This window comes from Hyperoodon ampullatus (genome assembly GCF_949752795.1).
Source record: "Hyperoodon ampullatus genome assembly, chromosome: 9".
NCBI classification, from domain to species: domain Eukaryota; kingdom Metazoa; phylum Chordata; class Mammalia; order Artiodactyla; family Ziphiidae; genus Hyperoodon; species Hyperoodon ampullatus.
The window spans coordinates 21,761,432-21,782,917 of record NC_136922.1 but is presented as its reverse complement, the minus strand read 5'-3'; the positions used below and the strand labels follow the sequence as shown (position 1 = coordinate 21,782,917).

At 40.4% G+C, this 21,486-nt stretch overlaps 1 protein-coding gene across 1 annotated transcript in view; it reads right to left on the bottom strand.

Annotated features, from left to right (window-relative positions):
* Positions 1-809: 809 nt before the first annotated feature.
* The window catches only part of BLVRA (biliverdin reductase A), a 59,998-nt gene continuing 39,321 nt past the window's right edge, over positions 810-21,486 (bottom strand). Inside the window, exons 4-8 of the mRNA XM_079710970.1 lie at positions 20,884-21,003; positions 19,257-19,354; positions 6,744-6,851; positions 4,510-4,681; positions 810-1,171 (exon numbers count right to left, since the gene is read on the bottom strand). Of these exons, the coding sequence (XP_079567096.1) occupies positions 913-1,171; positions 4,510-4,681; positions 6,744-6,851; positions 19,257-19,354; positions 20,884-21,003 (757 nt within the window). The 3' untranslated portion in view covers positions 810-912. The remainder of the gene's footprint in view (positions 1,172-4,509; positions 4,682-6,743; positions 6,852-19,256; positions 19,355-20,883; positions 21,004-21,486) is intronic.

The following is a 21,486-nucleotide window of genomic DNA, read 5'->3' as shown; positions in this document are numbered from 1 at the left end:
GCTCGACCTAAATCAGGAACGGGACCACGCCCCCCACGCCCCCGGCACGTTAAACAACCCCCTTCGATGCCTCTGCACGGCCTGATAAACACCACCCCAGCTCTTCACCTGGCCTACAAAGCCCCCCACCACCATCAGATCTGCTCTCTAGGACTCCCCACTCCCGACCCAGTGCTCCAGCGACACTGTCCCAGGGCACTGGCCAGGCTGCTTCTTACTTCTCTGTTCATACTGCCCCACCCCCGCCAGGAAAGCCCTTCTTTGACCTTCACACAGCTGATCTCTTCATCATCAGGACCTGGATTGGACATCTTCCCTGAGCCCTTCTCCAGATGGCCAGGGACAGCCTGAACCTCCATTACAATGACCAGTTTGTGTGACTTGCTTCCCTTCTGACACTGAGTTCCTGAGGGCAGCGGCTATGTCTTATTCATTTTTAGGATCCCCAGCACCGGGCACGGTCGCCCAGTGAGAGTCTGTGGGGGTGGGGTGGGGAGGGGAATAAAAGTCCTTAAGGCGGCAGGAAGGAGGTTTCCCGGCACTGTTTTGCAGTGCGTTAGCCCATGAGTGGGGTTTAAAGGCTGGTTCTGTCATTTACTAGCTGGGTGGCTTCAAGATTTTTTCAATATACTAAGGAAAACAAGCCTGGTAATACTCGTCCGACAGGGCCGCTGGGAAGAATGAATGAAATTGGACATCTACAGCATCCTGTGCCGCTCCACCAAGGTTGGTTCTTTTTCCATCCCCACCACGTGGGCCCCTACCCAAGCATCACTCCCACCACGGCTCGTGACACTAAGCGAATCCTGTTTACCCAAGACACGTTTAATGGTTAGAACAGAGATTACGGTCAACTCTTGGTAAACATCAGGCTCAGGGCTCCTCTGGGCAGGGCCGTGCTACCCCCTCCCTTCACTTCTTCGAGCGGCAGTGTTTCTGGATCTCTCCCGCCAGATACAGGCAGCGCAGGATGCGTTTCTGCTCAGCAGCCAGCTCCTCTTCAGAGAACTGGCCCAGGAGTTTCTGGACAAATATATTTTGATCTTTCAGGAAAATATTCTTATTGACGCCTACGTTGGGCATATTCTCCAGGGACCCAGACTTGAAATGGAAGCTTAAATGTCTGTTTCGCTTTAGGCCAGGCGCCTTCTCTTCAATCCACGTCAACGGGCTGGGGAAGCAAGAGGCACAGGATTAATGTCACAGGGGCACGTGGATGCGGGCTGGCACCTGAGTGCCCAGTGCCAGGTCCTCGTTTTGTGCCCGTTTTCCCTGCAGCTGCTGCATCCCAACCTCCACCAGCCTCCCAGACGCCATGGGTGACTGCTGGCAACTTTACTGCCCAAAGGTCCTTTGTGCAATTTTGCCACCAGGCAGGGGAATTCAAAGGTTTTGGTGTATCAGTTTGTTATTTAGGAGTTTTTACCCTGAATCTCACTGGATCCTTCTGGAGGATCCAGACCTGAGATCCTATGCAAACTGTTGTTTCCAAGTGTATGTGCATTTTTATGGGAAAGAATTCTTAGCGTTCTTTCATCACATTTTCAAAGAGGTCTATGACCCCAGGCACATGCCAAGACCAGATGCTGCCTGCCCACTCACAAAGCACCTGTTTCCATTTCACATTTGCCCCTCAGGCCAAGGTCAGCACTCCCAAAAATCTACAATTCAAATAGGACAGACCCCGCTCTTCTAAAGTTTCTTCTTTTTCTGGATTTATCTTTTCTGTCTTTAGATAAAAGCTGTGTTATCTGCTTAATGAAAAGCAGAGAAACCTAAGCAGATTCGATCTAAAGTTAGAAGCTTCACTGAATAATGTGACAGGAAAAATATAAAATCTGCTCTTCAAAAATATATTCTAAAAACAATACAGCATTGATTTAAGGACTTTCAATGGAAAAAAAATCCATAATTCTTTTGCCTAAATCTTCAGTTTGAGACAATCCTTTCAAATATTTGCCTATATGTATATGGAATATAAATCCTAAAGTATAACTAATATTTAATTATGTTTATTTTAAAATATTTTTATGATCCTACAGATACTATTATTATTTTTATCTGCATACCATGGGGACAACTGATTATATAATTCATTCAATATTTCATTATTGCCAAATATTCAAGCTCTTTCCAACTTTAATATGGATATCCTCCATTCAGCCTCTTCACACATGTACACATATATAGTTTTCCTTCCTTCTTCTGGGAACGAAGTCTCAGGAATGAGAGAACTTGCTCTGGCTACTTCTCTTTGCTTTCCCCTCCTTCTTCTTATACTACAGGGAAGAGTCAGGGTCAAGGACAGGCAATCTGGGTGGGCTGCCATTCTAAGTAATGGAGTTTTCAGGGCGAATAGGGAAAGGGTTCAAGGCCGGGCAGGCATCAGGGTCCCTGGCCTTCTCTTGTCTCCATTCCTCGGATTCCCTCTTCCTCTCCCCGTGGGCTGCAGTGGGGCAGGCCCGGCGTGGGCAGGCTAGATCAGCGTGGCTAAGGAACGCAGGGGAACTACCTTTGGTTTGTTTGTTCTCCGCCTCTAGAGGCACGGGCCATAATATGGGTAACGGTGTCAGTGCGGAGTTGCCAGAAAGGGGCCCAAGCAGGTCACTTAAGATTGTTTTGGGTGCTGTAGGAAGCTCAGGGGTACCTCCAACCTGGGTAAAGGAGGCCTCCCCTTCAGCCAACCAGCTCACCCAGACCTACATTAGAGTGTGGGGTGAATGTTTAAGAGGAAAAGACCTAAAGTACATAAAGGGGGAGCCATCAGGAGAGATGTGGACGGAATAACTTCATCTTGTGGTCCTAAAAACTTAAAGAATTTGCCCTGGAGGGCAAGGGCATGGGGGGCAGGGCACGCCTGGCTCTGGCACCACTCCTACCAACTGGCTTCAACAGGAGGTCTGAAACGTGTACCTCTTCTATATAGATGTGGGTTGAAAAGGTGTTCTAATGCTTTTTTTTTTTTTTTTTTTTTACAAAGTTTGAAAACTGCTGGTAAAATGGGAAGAATACGGGCTTGGGAGTAAACTGCACTGGGTTTTCCTGGATAATCTGGGACCTGAGGCTAATGATACCCAACCTCGTAGACAGGTGAGGACTAGGACGAAGACAAGGCCTGGCATGTTTTCAGTAATATTCCCTTCTCGTGCCCTTCCTGTGCAATTTCTGTGGAGAAGGTGTGACCACCTGGGGACCAGAGACAGGCTGCCTAAGCGTGATTCTCACACACAATCACTTGTTAGCTGTGTGCCCTTAGCAAGTTTCTTAACCTCTCTGAGCCTCATAGTTTCCTAGGTGGTCATAATAATAATCATAATAATGCCCACTCCAGAGAGTTGGTATAAAGATTATATGAGAAAATCCTTATAAAAGGACTAGGCCGTGGCACATGGTAGGAACTCAGTAAATGTTAGCAAATACTAGTACTTGTACAACCGGAATTCAAGCAGGGATCCTGGTCTTGCTGGTCCTTTTATTGTGACCTTTCAAGGTCACGTCTGCCCTCCTCCCCATCCTCTGCTGAGGTTCTGCTCCGTTCCACTAGGTTGCTGGAAGGCAGCTGTAACTTAAACTGTGTGGGCAAATGACTCGCAGAGGCTCCTTATGTTTAAAAAGACTTGGTATGAGGCACTTTATCTTGAAGGGTGTTTGCTGGTGAAGGATCTACATTTACTGTCAGATGGGACGCATCATTATCTCAGCCTCCCAGATGGATCAGTAGAGGACTTGGTTTCGAAAAATAACACAGGAAGGATGTTCAAGTAGAATCTGCAAGCGTATTATTTCTGGGATTGCATTTTTCGTCATTAGGGGACTGACGGCCATTTACGGAAGATGCTGGGAATGAGAGGGTATCACCACTACCCACCTAGCAGAATTATCAGGGTGTGTCATGATCCAGGATCAAACGGAGGCTTTAGCAATCGAGGAACCGACAGACCCCACCTCAGTGTGATCTCATTATTTGACACGAACATCTTTGGGTCTCTGGGCCATTTTAAAGTCTCTTGAACATTTTTAAATAATAAAAAAAGACTTGGTATGAAAAATAAAGAATCAGCGTTTTGGCAACATTATGACATATGATGTGGTGATAAAGCTGAGAAATAGTTGGGCATGTGACAAGCAAGCAGAGTACAATGTTGATGGTAAGATCTAGGTAGCTGGATGGACGCTCACTGCAAAATTCTTTCAACTCACCAATGCCTGAATCTTTCACCATAAAATGTTGGAAACAATTCAGGTCATAGACATAACTGGATACTGCTCACTTGTGTGGCTCAGACAACCTGCTCAAATCTGTAAGCTTCTCTTAACCTTACAGGGCTGCTGGGAGGATGGCATGAGGCAGCATAAGTGAAATCTCAGCACCTGTTCCACTGGCATAAGCAGACGGCCCTTCTGGAGTCGAAGGTGCGGGTCTAGGCCCCTGGGTCCCCCATAGTCTCCCCTGTGAACACACGAGGATGTCCTTATATTGCCTTCTCCTTGCAGCTTCTCGTGACCTACCTTTTGTTCTCCGTCTCCAAGCACACGGTCATCTTCATATACTGATCTTCTTTTCGCTCTTCCAAAGTGGCGGACACGAGAGAAAGCTCCCCAAAGAGGGAGACCAGCCAGGTCAGGCGAGAGATGCCGCTGAATGCAGGGAAGCCAAAGCGCTCTTCTTCCAGCGGGCCAGCTGTGGGGAATCACAGACATGGCGGGGTCTGGAGGGGAGGGGCCGACAGCTGGGGGGCATGGGGGCTGTGACAGGGAGCGAACAGATGTGGCTGGGTGATCAGGACACACAACCTACCTTGTGACGGGGGTGTGCAAGATGACTAATTCTGATGGAGACTTTCACAAAAACGTCTCCCTTTTTTCCTGTTTCTTAAATTCACTTTGTTGGTAAAATAAAATATTTCGCTGGAAATTGCAGTCCCTCTGGCCCACAGGGTAATAAAAATGTTTTAGGCTTCTAACATGTGTGTGTGTGTGTGTGTATGCACACAGCACACACACATATCTGTAAACATATATCCCCTTCAGTTAGTGACTTAAAGAAGTAAAAGAATTAACGTATTTTAGTCCCTCAAGCCTATATTCCTATAAATACCATATAACTGTCTGTGTAAACGATAAGGGAGTGAAGGAATTGTGATAGCTGTGGAGAAAACAGTAATTCCTATAAAGTAGTCAATATCAAGAAAATTGATACAGCGTTAAGTGTTTCCTCAGACTTCATGATCTCGTGTACAACAGTATGTTGCAACGAGTATCTGTATGAGAAACCTGGTCAAGATACTGCTCCCCTCTCTTCCCAGCCTAAATTTTAAACATAACCTAGATTTATAAGACTTCGTATCTGTTACACTGCTCTTTAAACCAAAGATTTCTTATAACTTTGATACTGACGTAAAACAACCAATAATTATGAGTATGTTCTAAAGAAAACAAGCAAAGTAAATAAAAAGATAAATAAAACAAAGATTGTAAGTTTCATAGACAACGTGGTTTCAAATCACTAGGACCTAAGTATGAAACTTACAAAGGAAAGGCAGCTCCCTCTGGGCTGGTTACTGTCTGCTCTTGTTCTTTGCAGAGGACTGAACAGCTGCTACAAGTCTGAGCTCCAATCTGTCTGCCTCGGCCACATAACTGTTGGGTCAACTTTGTGAAGCTACTCACTTCTCTGAGCTTCATTTTAAAAAAATCTGTATTAATGGGGGTAATAAATACCCACTTTATCGGATTATCATATGAATTAACATGAAATAATGTCACATACTTAGCACAGTTCCTTGTGCAGATTAATGGTTATTATTGTCTCCACAACTCTCATTATATCATCATTTTAAAGGATGAAGATGGATTTTGTGCCATTCTTTTTTTTTTTTTGGCTGCACCGCACGGCATGCAGGATCTTAGTTCCCCAACCAGGGGTTGAACCCGTGCCCCCCCGCAGTGGAAACTCGGAGTCCTAACCATTGTACCGCCAGGGAAGTCCCTGAAAATGGATTTTGAAATGAGATTCCGCTACTGTATATTTTCTGGAAACTCACAAACAGATGAATGGTTTTACCACTTGACAATGTTGGTTTTCTTTCTGTAAAGAAAGCCCTCAGAAAAGGTGGCCCAGATGCCTTAGGGTGGAGACAAATCCAAGGAGTCCACCCAAAGGAGACTGCAGACCTTGAGGCTCCAGGCTGTTCATTTCCTTCTGCTAATGGAGGTGCTCAAAGAATGACCAACATAAAGTAAATAGCTGAATATATAGTAGATCAAATATCTTGGCCACAGCCAATGTCCTGATAACATGTTGGAGGAAGAAAGGGTCTATGCATATTCTATTTGCTCCACAGAGAAATATAAACATGTTCTCTTCTCCAAGAACCTTCTCGGTCCTTTGGCAAAGAGAGCTTTCATTTTTAACCTCCTGTGGAAAAATAATCTCTAACTCGTCAAGATTTCATGAGAGAAAATTCTACCTAATCGATTGGGCCAAAAGCATAAATGTGCTTGAGATTTCTAACATGTTTTTCCCAAGGCCCACTGAGCAATCAGATCTCATTTGAGGAAAGAAGAAAAATAGATTATTTTTATTGTCTGTGGGTGCATGGGAAAATTAAATCGGCCCTGAGTCACAACGTCTTTAGCAGAAATGAATCCAAGCTCACATCCTAGCGAGCTCAGAAAGAACCCAGTAACCCTCCACCAGCCTCACCAGTTACATATGACCTGTGATCCCACCAAGGGCTGACCTGTGAAGAGGAGAGACCCTTTCAGCAGGTCCTTTCCCACCACTTCTTTTTTCAGGAATGCAAACTCCTCCATCAAGAGTTCAACGTGCTCCTCATGCAAGACTTTCCCTGTCACGACAAGGATGGGGTTTAAAAAAAAAGAAAAAAAAAGGCAGTCATCCGAAATCCTGTTAATTTCCTCGTATTTTTTTTCATTTTTAAAAATTGAGAATGTATGTATAACTGAATCACTTGGCTATACAACTGAAACTAACACAACATTGTAAATCAACTATACTTTGATAAAAATATATATATATTAAAATTTTTTTTTTAATTTGCTCAAAAATGCTATGTCCATGTTTTGGATTCAAGATGGCTGACTGAACACACACATTTATTTCCACTTTTATCAAAATCCTAATGAATTTTATGAAAAAGTTATTAAAAATGAAATTGAGGGGTAATGGACAGATATAACTATATATTTAAAGTGTACAATGTGCTGTTTTGACGTACATATGCATCGTGGAATCATTATCAAGATCAAGACACTTAACACATCCATCACCTGACAGTTCACTCTTTGTGTGTGTGATAAGAATGCTTAAGACCTACTCTCAGCAACTTTCAAGTATACAATTCCATATTATTAACTATAACAACCATGTTGTACATTAGATCCTCAGAACTTCTTCTTATAATTGAAAATTTGTACCCTTTGATCTATATTGCCCTATTTCCCCTTCCCCCAGCCCAAGGCAACTGCCATTCAAATCTCTGTTTCTATGAAACTGGCTTTTTTTTTTCTTTTTAGATTCCACTATAAGTGAAACCATACAGTATCTGTATTTCTCTGACTTATTTCACTTAGCATAATACCCTCCAGGTTCATTCATGTTGCAGCAAATGCAGGATTTCCTTCTCTCATGGCTGAATAATATTCCACTGTATATATAAGCCACGTTTTTCATTATCCTTTTCATCTCTGGAAGAACATTTAGGTTGTTTCCATCTCTTGGTTATTGTGCATAATGCTGCAATGAAAATGGGTGTACATGTATCTTTTCAATATACTGATTTCAATTCCTTTGGATATATACCCAGGAGTGGGACTGCTGAATCATGTGATAGTCCTATTTTTAATTTTTTGAAGACCCACCAGTCTTTTCCATAGTGTCTGCACCAACTGATATTCTCACCAACAGTGCACCAGAGTTATCTTTTCTCCATATCCTCGCCAACACTTGTCTCTTGTCTTTTTGATGACAGCCAGTTCTAACAGGTGTGAGGTGATATCTTGTGGTTTTGATTTGCATTTTCCCTGATGATTAATGATGTCGAGCAACTTTTCATATATCTGTTGGCCATCTGAATGTCTTCTTTGGAAATATGTGTATTCAGTTCCTCTGCCCATTTTCTAATTGGAGTATTTGCTTTTTGGCTATTAGTTTTCTGAGTTCTTTATACTTCGGATATTAACCCCTAATCAGATATACAGCTTGCAAATACTTTCCCTCTTCTGTAAAGTATCAATTTATTGTTTCCTTTGCTGTGTGGAGGCTCTTTAGTTTGATGCAGACTTATTTGTTTATTTCAGCTTTCATTTCCTGTATGCTTGGTGTCTTACCCAAGAAATCATTGCCAAGACCAATGTCAAGAATTTTTCCCCGTGTTTTCTTCTAAGAGCTTTACAGTTTCAGGTAAGCCCTTTTTTTTTTTGAACAGCTCTATTTGTCCTTGATACATCTCAAGATAATTTTTGTGAATGGTGTAAGATAGGGGTCCAGTTTCATTCTTTTGCATGTGGCCGTCCAGTTTTCCCAGCACCACTGATTGAAGACTATCCTTTTCCCACTGTGTGTTCTTGGTGTCAAGAATCAGCAGACTGTATATGCATAGGTTTATGCCCGGCTCTTTATTCTGTTCCAATGATCTATGTGCCTGTTTTTATGTCAGTACCACACTGTTTGAATTACTACAGCTTTGTAATATAGGTTGAAATCAGGTGGTGTGATGCCTCTAGCTTTGTTTTTCATCTCAGGAATGCTTTTTTAATTTAAAGTCTTTTGTGGTTCCATACAAATTTCAGGGTAGTTTTTTCTATTTCTGTGAAAAATGCCATTGGAATTTTGATATGGACTACAATGAATCTGTAGATTGCTTTGGGTAGTATGGACATTTTAACAATACCAGTCCTTCCAATTCAACAACACAGGGTATCTGTCCATTATTCATGTCTTTCTGAATCTCTTTCATCAATGTCTTATAGTTTTCAGTGTACATGTCTTTCATCTCCTTTGTTAAATTTATTCCTAAGTATTTTATTGCTTTTGATGGTACTGTAAATGAGATTTCTTTCTTAACTTCTCTTTCAGATACTTTGTTGTTGGTGTATAGAAATGCAACTGATTTCTATATGGTAATTTTGTATTCTGTAACTTAACTGAATTTATTAGTTCTAACAATTTTCAGTGGAGTGTTCAGGGTTTTCTACATGTAAGATCATGTCACCTGCAAAAAGACAATTTTAATTTTCTTTCTAATTTGGATGCCTTTTATTTATTACTCTTGCCTAATTACTCTGGCTTCAGCTTACAGCTTACTATGTAAAATAGCACACAGTGGTTATTATGGGCATCCTTGTCTTGTTCCTGATCTCACAGGAAAGGCTTTTAACTTTTCACTATTGATTATGATGTTAGCTGTGGGGTTCTCTGTATCATCTTTGTTATGTTGAGAAACATTCCTTCTACGCCTAATCTGTTGAGAGATTTTATCACAAATGGATGTTGAACTCTGTCAAGTGCTTTTTCTGCATCTGTTGAGATGATCATATATTTATCTTTCATTTTGTTAATGTGGTATATCACATTTATTGATTTACATATGTTGAGCCATCTTTGCAACCCAGGGACGAATCCCACTAGTTCATAGTGTATGATCCTTTTAATGTACTCTTGAATTTAATGCAGATTTTTGCATCTATGTTCACCATGGATAGCAGCCTGTAATTTTCTTTTCTTGTAGGGTCTTTGTTTGGCTTGGTATCAGGGTAATGTTGGCCTCATAAAATGAGTTAGAAAGTGTTCCTTCCTCTTCAAGTTTCTGAAAGAGTTTGAGAAGGATTGTTATTAATTCTTCTTTAAATGTTTGGTAGAATTCATCTGTGAAGCCATCTGGATTTTATATGTTTGGAGGTATTTGATGACTTATTTGATCTCCTAATCCCCTTGATTGTTATTGGTCTGCTCAGTTTTTCTTTTACTTCATGATTCAGTCATGGTAAGTTGTGTGTTTCTAGGAATTTATCCATTTCTCCTAAATTATCTAATCTGTTGGCATAAATTGTTCATAGTCTCTTATGATTCTTTGTATTTCTGTGGTATCAGTTAAATGTCTCCTCCCTCATTTATAATTTTATTAATTTGAGTCATTTCCCTTTTTTCTTGGTAAGTCTAGCTGAAGATTTGTCAATTTTATCTTTTCAAAAAGCCAACTTAGTTTCACTGATCTTTTCTACTGTCCTTCTAGTCTCTATTTATTTCTGCTCTAATCTTTATTATTTCTCCCCATCAACTAAGTTTGTTCTTCCGTTTCTACTTCCTTGAGACGTAAAGTTAGGTTGTTTGAGTTCTTTCTTTTTTCTTAATGTAGGTGTTTATCACTGTAAACTACTCTCTTAGAAATGCTTTTGCTGAATCCCATCAATTTCTGCATCTGTGTTTCTATTTTCATTCACCTCAAAAATTTTAAAACATTTACCCTTGATCCATTGTTTTTTCAGAATGTGTTGTTTAATCCATATATAGGTGGAATTTTCCAGCTTTCCTCCCATTATTGACTTCTAATTTTATACCATGTAGTCAGAAAAGATACTTAATAAGATTTTAATCTTATTAAATTTGTTTTCTGACCTAACATATGATGCATCCTGGAGAATGTTCCATGTGCACTTGAGAAGAATGTGTGTTCTGTTGCTATTGGTTGGAATGTTCTGTATACGTCTGTAAGGCAACTTGGTCTAAAGTGTAGTTTAAATTCATGAGTTCATAATGTATTTCTGTCTGGATATTGTATCCATTGTTGAGAGCAGGGTATTGAAATCCCCTACTATTATTGCATTGCTGCCTATTTTTTTTTTTTTTTTTTTTTTTTTTTTGTGGTACGCGGGCCTCTCACTGTTGTGGCCTCTCCCGTTGCGGAGCACAGGCTCCGGATGCGCAGGCTCAGCAGCCATGGCTCACGGGCCCAGCCGCTCCGCGGCATATGGGATCCTCCCAGACCGGGGCACGAACCCGTATCCCCTGCATCGGCAGGCGGACTCTCAACCACTGCGCCACCAGGGAGGCCCACATTGCTGCCTATTTTTATCTTCAGATCTGTTTAGGTACTCCAGTATTGGGAGCATACATATTTACAATTTTTATATCCTCTTAAGGAATTGATTCCTTTATTATATAATGACCTTTTTCTCTTGTTACAGCTTTTGACTTTAAGTCTATTTTGTGTGATATGCTACACCTGCTCTCCTTTGGTTTCCATGTGCACAGAGTATTTTTCCATCCACATGGAATATTTTTTCATCCCTCCACTTTTGGCGTATGAGTGTCCTTAAAGCGTAAGTGAGTCTTTTGTAGGCAGCATATAGTTGAGTCTTATTTATGAATTGAGCTACTCTTTGTCTTTTAATTGGAGAATTTAAACTATTTACATTTAGAGTAATTATTGATAGGTAAGAACTTATTGCCATTTTGTTACCTGCTTTCTGATTGTTTTATAGTTCCTTTCTTCCTCTCACTGTCTTTTTTATTTTTTTTAAATTATTTATTTTTGGCTGCATTGGGTTTTTGTTGCTGCGTGCGGGCTTTCTCTAGTGATGAGCAGGGGCTACTCTTTGTTGCAGTGTGCAGGCTTCTCATTGTGGTGGCTTCTCTTGTTGTAGAGCACAGGCTCTAGATGCACGGGCTTCAGTAGTTGTGGCACGTGGGCTCAGTAGTTGTGGCTCACAGGCTCCAGAGCACAAGCTCAGTAGTTGTGGCACATGGGCTTAGATGCTCCGTGGCATGTGGGATCTTCCCAGACCAGGGCTTGAACCCGTATTCCCTGCATTGGCAGGTGGATTCTCAACCACTGTGCCCCCAGGGAAGTTCCTCACTGTCTTTCTTTATGAGTTGATGGTTTTTGGTCATGGTATCCTTTGATTCTTTTCTCTTTATCAGTTTTCTGCTTGGTGGTACTAACAGTACCATGAGGCTTTCATAATACATCTTATAGTTATAACAGTCCATTTTAAGCTGACAGTAACGTAACTTCAATTGCATTTAAAAATTCTACATATTTACTTGCTTCCCCCCAACGAGTTATGTTATTGGTGTCCCAATTTATGTATTTTAATCTTGTGTATCCATTAACAAAATATTGTAGCTATAGTTACTTTTAATACTTTTGTCTTTTAACCTATATACTAGAGTTCAAAGTGACCTACACACCACCATTGCAGTAATATTTTGAATTTGACTATATACTGGGTTGGCCAAAAAAGTTTGTTTGGGTTTTTCCATAAGATGTTACAGAAAACCCAAACGAACATTTTGGCCAACCCAGTATTTACATTTAGCATTGAATTTCACACTTTCATATATTTTCATGTTACTAGTTAACATCCTTTCAGGCAGGTCCAGTGGTGATAAATTCTTTCTCCTTTTATTTGTCTGGGAAAGTCTTTATTTCTCCTTCATTTCTGAAGAACAATTTTCCTGGGTAAAGTATTCTCATTTGATATTTTTCTTTGAGCATGTTGAATGTATCAGCCTACTCTCTCCTGGCCTGAAAGATTTCTGCTGAAGAATCTGCTTACAGCCTTATCAGGATTCCCTTGTGTGTGATGAGTCTTTTTCCTCTCATTACTTTCAAAGTTCTCTCTTTGTCTTTGATTTTTGTGAGCTTGGTTAAAATGTGTCGTGGTAACAGTTCCTGATTTTGATGGTTGTATGTGGTTGTCTAGAGACTGTTTTTATTTGCAGGATATATGCATGAAATTATTGGGGGATGAGGTTGGCAATTTACTCTCACATGATTCTCAAGAAAAAAGAGTTTTCTGTACTGTATTCACAACTCTTCTGTAAGTTTGAGGTTATTTCAAAATAATCTTCAAAAAAAAAAAACCAAACCAAATAAATAGTTGTAGCACCAAAAATATGACAGCAAGCCAGAATCAGTCATGGATTATGAAATAAGATATAACTTCTTAGGAGAAAATGAAAAGGCAACTTGCAATTAATAGACTTGAATTCTTGACTCATTTATTTCCTCAAACATGATTTCAGCAGCTTTCTGACATAAGCAGTATATTATGAAATTCTCAAAGAACCATTTCTGCCCTCATCTTTTGAAATAGGGTGTTTTGTGTATCTCAGAAATAATAAATAAGTGTTTTTAAATTTGGGGGGAAAATTAGAAGAAATAAAAATACCCATGATCCTATTTACCAGAAAGAACCACTACTAAGATATATTGGTATATTTCCTTCTTTCTTGTCATTCTGCTGTGAATTATTGTTCATGGTTGTGATCATATGGTAGAAGCAAAATTATATTTATTTTTAGTTTTAAAGTGTAAACATGAATTCATGTCATTGAAGAAAATTGAGAAAATGTGGAAGAGTATAAAGAAAAAAATAAAACCACCCAGAATTCTACCAGCTAATCTGTTACCATTTTGTTTCCTTTTTTTTTTTTTTCCTTGCATATATGTGACATGATGTTTATACTGATGATTGAGCAATACAGGAATGGTCTCAGATCCTAGCTGAGAGATAATCTGAAGGGAAGTCTGGTAGTAGGTAATTGATGTCACTGAGGGGACAAGTCACTGACAGGAAAGGGGCACTAGGGAACTTTCTGGAGTAATAAAAATGTTCTGTATCTTGGCTGGAGTAATAATTACATGGGTATATACTCTGTTAAAATTCATTTAACTTTGCACTTAAAATCTCTGAATTTATCATAAGGAAATTATATCTCAATTTACAAAAGGATAAGGACCTAAGGTAATTAATTTAGTGAGATGAGTACCAGAATTATTATTCAGTTTCTCCAATGGCTTTGGTGTTGGCCTATTCAGAGCTGCTTTTGTAAAAGAAATAAGACATTTCTCAGAACTTCTTGTGTCACAGAGGTAGGTCTTCCTTTGTAACTAGTTTAACCATTAATACAAATGCTAGAAAAAGTTGTCTCACTTGTTATTAAATGTGTCAGACTTGGCAAGCTATCCCATCTGATTGGCGGGGTGACAGATGGGGCTGGAGAAACACTGATTCTGAGAAGAAATAGAGGAACAGCAGGCCATGCACTGCCCTGAGCCAACAGTGATTCATTTTACATGTGCCCATGAAAACAAAAATATGATTTTCCACTCCATTTCTGATATTTGAAAATGCAAAAAGTACCCTTAACCAAGCGCTAGTCAGCTATATGATAACCAATGCTGGGACTGTTTTCTATGGCATCCTGGGTAAATATGTCGGAACAGTTATGGTTCTTAGAAAACTCTTTCTTATATGAAGATGAGCTCTCCATCTCTATAATTCTGTCCCCTACCAACAGAAGCAGTACAACATAAATTTATTTTCTCTTTCTGTGGAGAGCTTTTAATATATCTTAAAATGTCTCTCCTTTACATTAAATATTTAAACTCTAGTGATATGTCCAAATTATGTGTAACTTTTTAAAATTTGTTTTTGTTTTGGGGGATTATACTTTCTAATTTAGATGCCTAGTATTCTTTTTCTTGCCTACCTGCTCTGGCTGCAACTTCCAGTACTATGTTGAATAGAAGTGGTGAAAGTGGTCATCCTTGTTTCCTGATCTTGGAGGAAAAGCTTTCAGTGTTTTACCACTTAGTATGATATCAGCTGTGGACTTTTTATATATGGCCTTTATTATGATGAGGTAGTTTCTTTCTATTCCAAGTTGTCATTATAACAATGTGTCTTGGTGTGGGTCTCTGGATTTATTCTAGTTGGAGTTCATTGTCTTGAATTTCCTCCCCCCAATTTAGGAAGTTTTCGGCCATAGTTTCTTCACATAAGCTCTCTGTCCCTTTCTCTCTCTCGTCTCCTTCTCTGACTTGCATAATGCATATAATGATCTGCTTGGTGGTGTCCTTTAAGTCCCTTAAGTTTTATTCATTTTTTTTTTTTGGCCATGCCACGTGGCATGTGGGATCTTAGTTTCCCCAGGGATTGAACCTGCGCCCCCTGCAGTGGAAGTGTGGAGTCTTAACCACTGGACTGCCAGAGAGGTCCCTTTTTCACTTTTCTTCATTCTTTTTTTTTTTTTGCTCCTTTGACTCAAATTTCAAATGACCCATCTTCAAGTTTGCCAGTTCTTTCCTCTGCTTGATCAAATTTGCTGTTGAACCCTTCTTGTGAATTTTTCAACTCCGTTATTTTATTCTTCAGCTCCAGAATTTGTTTGGTTCTTTTTTATAGTTTACATTTCTTTGTTGATATATTTTCATTTTGTTCATGCACTGTTTTCCTGATTTCATTTACTTGTCTATGTTTTGTTTTAGCTGACTGAGCATCTTTTAGACAGTTATTTTGGTAATTCTTGGATCTACATTTCTTTAAGGTTGGTTTCTGCAGATTTATTTCATTCCTTAAGTGGGCTATATTTCCCTGTTTCTTTGTATTCCTTGTGATCATTTACAGGCAAACCTCGTTTCATTGCACTTTGCTTTACTGCACTGTGCAGATATTGCATTTTTTACTAATTGAAGGTTTGTTACAACCCTGCCTTGTCAGATGATGGTTAGCATTTTTTAATAATAAAGTATTTTAAAATTAAGGTATGTACATTGTTTTTTAACATAATGATATTGCACACTTAATAGACTATAGTACAGTGTAAACTTAACTTTTATATGCACTGGAAAACCAAAAAATTCATGTGACTCACTTTACTGTAATATTCAATTTATTGCTGTGGTCTGGAACTGAACCCGCAATATCTCCAAGATATGCCTGTATTGAGATTTGAATATTTGAAAAAACAGCCACCTCTCCCAGTCATTACAGACTTGCTTTGTACAGGGGAAGACCTTCATCAATCAGCCAGGCCAGAAATTCTGGAGGCCACTCAAACCTTTTCTGGAGATGTATCTTCTTTGGGCTTGCACATGTAATTTCCAAGTTAAAGAGGCTTGCCCCTATTCTCAAGAACCTGTAATCTCTTGCTCCCTGTGGTGTCTGTTCAAAGTACTGCAGTCTCCCTGGTGCTATAACAAACTACAGTGCTCACTTTGTTCTTAGCTGCCCTGACCCTGGCATCCAATGTCTACTACTGTTTCCTTCAGCATTCCCAGTCATGAGAGACAGAAATCAGTCCTTCAAGCAGCCCTTGAGAAGCCAGAACATTGGACACATTTTCCACTCTTTCCTTTCCTCCCCTTAGATTCTTCTAATCTAAGAATTAGAAGGGGAAGTGCTATGGTGAGCAAATGCAATGAATTTTCTTACCCACTTCAATGCAGCTCTTCTTGGCTCTGTGCTTGCCTGGGGGTACTGCAACCACTTAACTGATTTCTGGAGTACTTGCTAAGGTATTTTGGTCTATATATTGTTCTTAAGTTGGTGTCTCTGTGGGGAATGAGGTTCTGAGGCTTCTTATTCCACCACCTTGCTGACATCACTCCCAAATTATCCATAACTCTTGCCGTCCAAAATGATATAACATTAAGTATGCTGAATTGAATAAGATTATTCCTTCCTGTGCTACAATGTAATTGCTATAATTACTGTTTCAATTCACTTTCAGAAGATTAAGTTAATACTGCTAGTTGTGACCATTTGACACTGTGGGCTCCTCAAGGGCAAGGGTCATCTTTTTGTTATCCCCTATTATCAAGGACAGTATCTCATACATAGTGATAAGTATCATGTAAACGCTGCTTAATGGATGTTCTAGTATGAGTTATGAATACTTGCCTAGAGAACAAAGGTCACTCTTGGTGTTAAGGGCTTTTCTCTTTTTCAAAGCCATTCATGATCTGTAAGCAAGCCATCCAGATTCTGCTTGCTTAAGGAGCTAATACCAGGATCCAATATAACAATATTTTCTCATTTTTAAAAAAGTAAGTCCATATTTGATTCAGTTTTCTATAGTTTTAATCTAATGTGCTCTTTGTGTTTCATTTACATTCAGTCATCATGTCTTCTGAGGCCCTTCTTAGGTTAGAAAGTTTCTCAAAATTTCCTTGTTTTTTAATGACCTTGATAGTTCTGAAGAGTATTGTTTAGGTATTTTGTAGAATGCTCCTTAGCTGGGATTTTTCTGATGTTTTTCTCATGGTTAGACTGGGGTTATGTGTTTTGGACAGGAAAACTACAGAAGTAATGGGCCATTCTCATCACATTATATTAAGCATACATAAGACATTAATAAACAGAAACCTCCATTAAATAGAGTTGGGAGACCAAAACAGGGAGCTCCCATACCCTGCGATGATAGTAGAGCCCAACAGGAAGATGATGACTCCTCTTCTGTCCTGGTAAGGACTCAGCCAATGAAAGGCCATGGACTCTTTGCTTACTATTCCCCCCACAAACTTCCTTTTCCCTATAAAAGTGTTCTCCTGCCCTTGCTGTGCAGGGATTTGCACGTGGCTCGCCACGGTTGCAGACCTTAAATTATAATTCTCTGCTGATTCTGAATAAACTCATCTTTGCTGGAGAAATAACTGGCAGTCTACTTGTTTTCAGTCAACAAGTACATCCTATTAACATGACTTATCACCGTTCACACTGACCTCAGTCATCTGGCTGAGGCGTAGTGTTTGGTTTCTCTTGTGTAGAGTTAACTCTTTTTCCCCTTCTTTCCATCTTGTGCTCTTTGGAAGGAAGTCACTATGCACAGGACATTATCTTCCTGAAGACACTTAGTTTGTTATCTTGTAAAGTGTTCCACATTCTAGTTCACTTAATCTTTTTTTGGTGTCATTTAATTTGTTCCTTCATCCCTGTATTTCTTGTGAAGTGAGAAGTTTGGTTCAAATCTCAGTTACAGGATTTATGCTACACACATCCCACCAGATGGCTTGTGATTTCATACTTACCCGTATTAGCAATCACTTGGTTAGGATGGTAACAGTAGAACTCTTCATTGTAAAAGGACATTTTTTCCTTTGCAATTAGCAAGAAATCTTTGGCATCTTGTACTCTGTCCAGGGACGTTTGTGCCACGAGAAATACTATACAAAGGTGACGGCCCCAGAGCTCCCCAACCTCTAGCTCACTTCAGTAGTCATTCATCCATCTTTTCATTCGACAAACACCTACTGAAGGCCTATCAAGTTCTGGGCGGTGTTTAGCTTTAGCTGCTGGGGCTACAGAGGGGAAAGATGGGCCCTGTCCTCCAGCAGCACGGCCTAGCACTAGAGAAAGGCAATCAAGAGTTTCAGTGGTGTGACCCATCTACACTGGTGATAAGGACAAGGTGCTTTCTTTGGTGATTTTCATTATAATTGTTCACCATACTTTGTTCATATGTTAAAGATTTAAAATAGCAAATGTTGAAACAGAGAGAGTTTTTGACTTAAACTTCATTTAACTAGCTCCATTAATCCCCAAACATTCTAGTTAGTTCTAATTGCCTCCGTAGAGGGACTTGTCCAGTTACCATAAAAACAGAAAAATCTCTGGAGGGCGGCATGGCTCAGAGGAATGAATGTGGACTTCAGAGCCCAGAGAGACTGAAACCAAATCTCCATCTCCCATTTAGTGGTCATATCACTAGCTTTGTGCACAAAAAATTTTTTTTGAAGTATAGTAGATGTACAATATTACATAAGTCACAGGTATACAATATAGAGATTTGTAATTTTTAAAGGTTATGCCCCATTGATGGCACAATTTCTTAACTTCTCTGAGCCATGGATTCCTATACATACATTCCTATACATACCTACCTCCAAGGATTTCTAAGAGAATTAAGCAAAATAACATATGAAGTGTTTAGCAGAGTTTACAAGTTCCTGGCATATAATAAATATTTAATAAACAGTGTTCCTCTTGAGAAACAATGCAAACTAAAACTATGCACATAAGACAATCAATTACCCTGATCTGGGCATTTTTCCATTAGCAATACAACTATCACATGAATAAAACCAAAATGAAATATTATATATATTATTATATAAAATAATATATAAATATTAATAATATATAATCTATAACACTAGCATAGGTGGAAGCTAATTCATACTTTTCATTAGAGTAAAAGAAGCTAAGTCTTGAACAAAAGTTTGCAAATTCCCACCCATCCCCCTGCCCTGTGGGCCCTCCACACACGCCCCCTTTATGTGCCTACAGTATGGGATGTGGGGTGGCGGTGTGGGAGCCCATGGGACCAGTAACATATCTGACATGGGGTTAAGTTTTAAAGGCATAAAGATGGTACCACAGAAATCTTAGAGGCAGGAATTCTTAGGAAGAGGGTCTGTGCTCTAGATGCATAGAACATACGTCACCTTTCTGCTCAGCCAGTGCCCACAGTTCCTTAGCTGCTGCCCAAGACAGTGTCATGGGATATTCCACAAGGACGTGCTTGCCAGCGTTTAGGAACTGTCTTTGGGAAAAAGGGATAAATACAGAGAAAATGCACTTCAGTTAAACTTCACTTAAGTGACAGAGAACAGAATGTTATAAATGCACCAAAGTCTCCATGTAAATGTGTCATGACGAAACACGGGTGAGAGTCAGGGCCAGAGGATGAGGCGGATGAACTGCATCTCACGTGATTTTCTACTAAGCGGTAAGAGAAAGGCTTTCTAGTCATGTGTTCATTTGAACACTCACCCATTTGTCTACTCACGTATTCAACCAGCTACTATGTACCAGTTACTCTGGAGGAGAAATACAGCCACGTTAGCAGGGAAATTGCCTATTACCACATGACAGCTACAAATAAAAACCCACGGCAGCCAGTTCTGCCTGAGGCAATTGGGAAATATTTCACTAAGGCTCTGTACTGGGTCTTGAAGTATAAACAGGCATTTCCCAGGTGCCAGGGGATGAGGATGTTTCACTCTGAGCAGCATATGCAGGGGCTTGGGTGTTTATGGGGCTTTGTCCACTGGGACGTGGTGTGAATTTCAGCATTTCAGCATGGCAGGGGAGTGGGCTACAGGGAGTGGGGGGAAAACTAGGTCCTACAAGTGGCTGGGAGCCTGATGTAAAGGATGCAGAGTGCTGTGCTCAGAAGTCTGGCTTTTATTCTCTAGATATTCTAGGAAACAGACATTGGTAAGCACGGGAATTACATGATCACTTTGTTAATGACATACCCTCTGGCGCCACAGAAGTTTAAGGGGAACCACAGAAAGGTGTTTCTGTCCACACTCAGAGTGGGCCTGATAAACAGGGGCAGCTGACTCTGGGGAACGGCATGGTGGAAGCAGCTGTAGTTTGATGTAAGGACCCAGAAGGGAAGCTGAGATTCTGAGGGCGGCTGGCCCTGCATTGTCAACTGCCAGGTCCTGAGTGGGGCTTCTCCTTCCAGGCTCAGTCCTACCAAATGCTTGGAGGGCTCTAGGCTCTGCATTCAAAGGTGGGGCGGGGGAACACTTCACTTCTCCTGCTCTACGAATAACACGATCGCCCCACTCTGATGCCACCACTATCTCCTTACTCACCTCGTGGCAAAAACTCTTCATATTAAAGCAACTCCTAGAGACCTTCTCAGAGATTTCATGTTGTTGAAAGGGCAAAGGATAAAATGTTGGAAACCGAAAGGACTATGGCAATTCTCCAAGGCACAGAAAAGATGGTGGCTAAGTTAAACCACCAGAAAAAGGCAGGCACTGTTCAAACCACACTCAGTAAGTTTTTTTTACAAAGAAATAAGATACTTTAATTGTTAATGTTTCTAATGTTTTAAGTTATGGTGTACTAAATAAATAGTAGTTCTACAATATTTTTCATGTCCTTATACATTTATAACCCAGAGTGAGAGTTCACATTTTGACAATTTTTAAAGGTCATGGATCCAATGTAGTTCTTCCCATCAATAATTAAGACCCCTTTGCTAGATGTCAGCCTGCCCAGGCATTTTTATCGTCCCGCACTACCGTGCAACGCAAGGACTTGAACACCCACCTGATGTAGTCCTCGTGGCTGGAGCTCTCACTGCAGATATAAGCAACCTCAACCTCTTGACTGGCAAGAGCATCTTCCAAAGACATCTGTGGCACCCCATCCATGCTCCCCAGCTCTCGTCTATTTGAGAGGAACAGACAAGTGGAGCTCAAAGCAGGCAGAGCATCGGCTGAGAACACATGAGCGCCATCCTTCTCCCCATCTCCCAACTACTTCCTGGTGATTGACTTTTGGAAATGAAGCAATGAACTTCCTGCCTCCCACTTCCAGGGCATTTTTCAGCATGCAGCGAGAAACACAGCCTCTGGGGTGAAGTCGGGGACCTGGCATTGAGTGCCGACACCACCGCTAACAGCCCATATGACATGGGAGTCTTTGCATTACTTCATCTCTAAGATAAAAAGAACTGATCTCCTGTACTCTCATGAGACACGATCTCCACGGTCACTGCCAACTTCAAGCACTTGGCCAAACACCAGGACTGCCTAACCTAATCCAAATCCAAGACACTAACACCTTTAAGGGACAAACGGCCGTGTGACTTCAAGCTCCTTCATGGCCTGTGATGGTCAAGTGGAAGGTGGGTGTCACTGCCTCATTTAC